The sequence below is a fragment of the Archocentrus centrarchus genome, chromosome 2 (genome assembly GCF_007364275.1).
Source record: "Archocentrus centrarchus isolate MPI-CPG fArcCen1 chromosome 2, fArcCen1, whole genome shotgun sequence".
Lineage (NCBI taxonomy): Eukaryota > Metazoa > Chordata > Actinopteri > Cichliformes > Cichlidae > Archocentrus > Archocentrus centrarchus.
The window spans coordinates 18,850,591-18,855,086 of record NC_044347.1 but is presented as its reverse complement, the minus strand read 5'-3'; the positions used below and the strand labels follow the sequence as shown (position 1 = coordinate 18,855,086).

General features: G+C 42.5%; 1 protein-coding gene across 1 annotated transcript; it reads right to left on the bottom strand.

Annotated features, from left to right (window-relative positions):
* Window positions 1-1,790: 1,790 nt before the first annotated feature.
* LOC115795075 (C-X-C chemokine receptor type 2-like) lies at window positions 1,791-3,334 on the bottom strand. The gene has a single exon (XM_030750852.1). The coding sequence runs from the start codon at window positions 3,291-3,293 to the stop codon at window positions 2,235-2,237; it is 1,059 nt and encodes a 352-aa protein (XP_030606712.1). The 5' UTR covers window positions 3,294-3,334; the 3' UTR covers window positions 1,791-2,234.
* Window positions 3,335-4,496: the final 1,162 nt, after the last annotated feature.

Here is a 4,496-nt window from a genome sequence, read left to right as displayed (position 1 = left end):
TGGCCCTGAACGTCAGTAAAACCAAGGAGATCATATAGATTTCAGGAGGAGCCAGCCAAACCATGTACCACTTCTCATCAATCACACTGCAGTGGAAAGAGTCAATACAACCAAGTTCCTGGGGGTACAGATAACAGACTCCTTGACCTGGTCCACCCATATTGAAGCTCTGGTCAAAAGAGCTCAGCAGCACATGCACTTCCTTCAGCGGCTGAGAAGGGCACGTCTCCCTCCTCCGATCCTCACCACTTTCTGCGGGAGCACGGTAGAGAGCCTGCTGACCAGCTGCATCTCTGTCTGGGCAGGTGCCTGCAGCGCCTCAGACTGGAAGTCCCTGCAGAGGGTGGTGAGGACAGCAGAGAAAATCATTGGGACCCCCCTCCTACCAATACAAGACATTGCTAAAAGCCGCTGCCTGTCCAGAGCTCAAAAGATTTACAAAGACCCCTCACACCCCCACCACGGGCTGTTCTCCCTGCTGGCCTCTGGAAGAAGGCTCCACAGTCTTCAAGGCAGAACAGCCAGATTTAAAAACAGCTTCTTCCCATCAGACTGTTGAACTCGAATTAAAATGCTGCTCCAATCTTCCTGGTTGCTCTATTCTATGAAGCTCCAGTGAAAGACTTTTGTATGCAACATATCTTATATCTTATATTTTATTATCACCACATATATATTTATACTATGTCTATAGGTATATCTGGGGATATGCAGGTGTAAATGTAAATATGTGTGTGTGTGTGTATATATGTATATGTGTGTGTATGTATATACATATACTCTAGTTTTGATTAGATTATTTATTTAGTATTTTTCTCTTATTTTTGTTCCTTTCTGGTAGTCTTATTTGTACATCACTGCTGCAGTTCCTCCAAATTTAATCCGAGCCCATAGCAACGACATCTCGTTCTAATGCACACTGTATGGTGCAATTTTGAAAGACAATAAAGTTTGTCTATGTCTAATAAAGCGGCCAGGTGCTTAATTAGGGACACAAATCTCCCTAATAAATTACACAAATGTGTACCTATTAAAGTGGCCGCAAGGTTTATTGTTTGTTTAGGTTTTTTTAAAGTGGGTTAATTTAGTCAAAGTTAAAATTGAATTTGGTTTATTAAATAGTCAAAAATAACAGAAAAATTTATAGTAAGAAAACAGAGCCTTTGACTTAGCTGTAAGTGGACCAGTCAAGCTTACATGTGTGGTCACCCCCAAAGGTCCATTTCAAGCCATAAAAAAACAATAATACTAGACACAATTCCAAATGCAGTAACCCCTATAATAATTATTATTATTATCTGCTACTACAACTGTGAAAAGCACTGTCTTGTCTCCTGGGAAACAAAACGTCAATAATGAGGAAACGTGAGCGTGGACTTGATCCAGATAGAGGAAAATCCTCATTACCAATGTGAGCCCAGTAGATGGCAGCAGTGCAGCACGTAAATTTAATCTAGAATATGGGCGACAAATACTGTACAATGCAATCAAGGCAAGAGAATAGGGCCCAAGATCATCTAATGATTATTTTAAACCCTAATATGTAATCTACCATGGATCCCAGTTGATTTATTGGTTGGTGCGTGACAGTAATAGCTGATGTGAGTAATTAAAAGCTTTCAAATATTCTTTTCATCTCTTGATTTTTTAGTTAAGACAGGCTGTTATGTATTTAATTCTCCTTCCAGCTACCCACACATATGATGGTATTAATAACTTTATTATATACATCTTTAAAAACAATTTCCAAGGTGATTTGACAAACAAGCAAAAGCAGGAAGTCACTTAGAACTGAAGGGCAAACTGTAAGGGCAAAAAAACTAGATAAATTAAAGTGAAGATAAACATTTCAATATAAAAGGAATACAGAAAAAAGAACAGAAGCAATAAAAGACAGTAGAAAAATCATTAAAGCAGAATATACCACTGCTTAAAAAACAAACCAAGAAAGGATATTTACAGGTGTGGGATGACAAAATCAGGTCCAAATTCCTCCACACAAATTTTAAAACAGTTTACAGTAGCCAAATGAAAAATACAGCAATTCCAAACCTTTGTAAACTTTGCAACTGCAGCAGAAAATATCTTTAATGCAGCACAGATTTCACTACGCTTGTAGTATAGATCCACTGATGTCCATGTTTGCTGTTCAGTCCATGATTTTGGGGCAGATTCAGACAGTTTGTTTTCTAGAAGCCTTGATACAGCGTGGAGACAAAAAGTTTACCAAGCACTCAGAGAACCGTTCCAGTGCCTTCTGAGGTCTGAGATGTTGACCTGCTGAACTTTGACCCTGACATCCTTTCCTGTCTGAACTTTCTCTGAAGAACCAGCTTCATTTTTTTCCTGAACTTCTCTCCCACAAAGGCATAGAGGAAAGGATTGATGCAGCTGTGCAGCAGAGCCAGGTGCTCGGTTGCAATCAGGGCCGTGCTCACCGACGTCCTAAGAAAGCAATCAGTTCTTATCACTTTACTCCTCAGCAGTATTTCTATCACCATGGTGATCTGGTAAGGTGTCCAGCAGAGCAGAAACGCAATCACCACGGTTATGATCACTCGCATTGCCCGGTGCTTCTGGAAACCACGAGTGAGCAGCAGCCGTGCAACGGTGACGCTGTAACAGGCGATCATGACAGTCGCAGGGATCAAAAAGCCAAAAACAAGAATGAACCCCCGAGAGGCGAGCCTCCACACAGCGGCAGTGCCGATGTCAAAGTTCTCGGCGCAAATGATCCTCCCATCTGCGAGCTTGGTGACTTTGTTGAAAAGTGCAGGCAGAGCAAGGGCACAACCGAGTGCCCACATCGCTGCGCAGAGGCTCCTGCTGCACATCCTCTGGCGACTCTTGAGCGTCTCCCTGGCGTGCACAATCACAAGGTAACGATCGATGCTAATGCAGGCGAGGAAGATGATGCTGGTGTAGAAGTTTGTCAACTTGATGAGGTTGAGGAGTTTGCACAGGAAGTCTCCAAAGAGCCATCCTCGGGTTGTTGCTACAGCAAAGAACGGGAGCGTTAAAGCCATCAGTCCATCTGCTATGGTCAGGTGGAACAGGTACACATCTGAAGGAGTCAAAGCTTGCTTGCTGGTGCTGATCACCCATCCTACCAGCAGGTTTCCTGGTACGGCCAGTAAAAAGATGACTATAAGGATAAGACACAGGGTCACAGCTGCTGTAGGTTCCAGTAGAACATACTCACATGTTGAGGTATTTGGATCTGTGTAGAGCGGGCTGGAATCATTGGAATAATTCGCAAAGAAATCTTCTTCAAAGACATAGACAAATGACATGGCTACAGATGGAATGATATCAATACACCCAAATGAGTCGGGCGCTCAAGAGCAACTCTTTTAATATGATACAATTTGGGGATTTTGTGCAGCGCTGACCCAATATCCTGTTTTCTTCCCCGTGTGTTGCTGCACATGCTTGTGCCATCGCACGCTTTTGAAATATTAAAATGAATGCTCCAGTTTGCATCACACTCATTTCTCCTGGTGACAGTTTACTACTGCAATGCCTCCGTTAAGGTAATTAATAACTGTCTGTGATTTTCATACTATGACATGTCTTTGCATAAGAGGGTGTAAAGGGGGGTTTGTGGTCTTAAAATTTGATAAACTGGTATTTCATAAATGTATTTGTGCTCATTTGTGTAGTAGTAGGCATAAGTGAAGCTTATTTGTTTGGTCATTAAGCTATACTGTATGAATAACAGGAATAAATGGTTAACCTGTGATCAAATCTGAAGTTTAATTTATTCATCAATTAAAATACAATTAAAGAGCTCTAACTAGCCAACAATTACACTCACCAGATGCTTCATTAGGTACACATGTTCAACTTCTCTTTTCATTTCTAATCAGCCAATCACGTGGCAGCAACTCAGTGCATTTAGTTACAGGGAACATATCCAGTGAGCAGCAGTTCTCTGGGCAAAAATGCCTCGATGATGACAGACCTCAGAAGAGAATGCTTCAGGGAGACTGCTTCAAGTTGATCGCAAGGCAGCAGTAATTTAAATTACCACTTGTTCCAACCACCGTATGCAGAAAAGCATCTCTGAACACACAACAAATCGAATGTTGATGGGCTACAGCAGCAGAAGACCACACCAGGTGTCGCTCGTGTCAGTTAACAACAGGAAGCCGAGGCTGTATTTCCTAGGTAGGTTCAGAATTTGCTGTAACAACATGAAAACATGGATCCATGCTGCCTTGTATCAGCACTTCAGGATGGTGGTGGTGGTGTAATGACGTGGGAGGGGTCTTGGCACACTTTGGGCCCCTCAGTACCAGCAGAACATTGTTTGAACTCCACAGCCCACCTGAGTATTGTTGCTGACCATGTCCATCCCTTTATGACCCCGGTGTACCCATCTGCTTCCAGCAGGATAACAGATCATCTCACAAAGCTCAGATCACCTCATAACAGTGAGTTCACTGCACTCAAATGACCTCCACAGTCACCAGATCTCAGTCCAGTAGAGCTCC

Coding starts and splice junctions, on each gene's coding strand:
- LOC115795075 (XM_030750852.1), bottom strand. CDS start 3,293: ATGTCATTTGTCTATGTCTTTGAAGAAGATTTCTTTGCGAATTATTCC.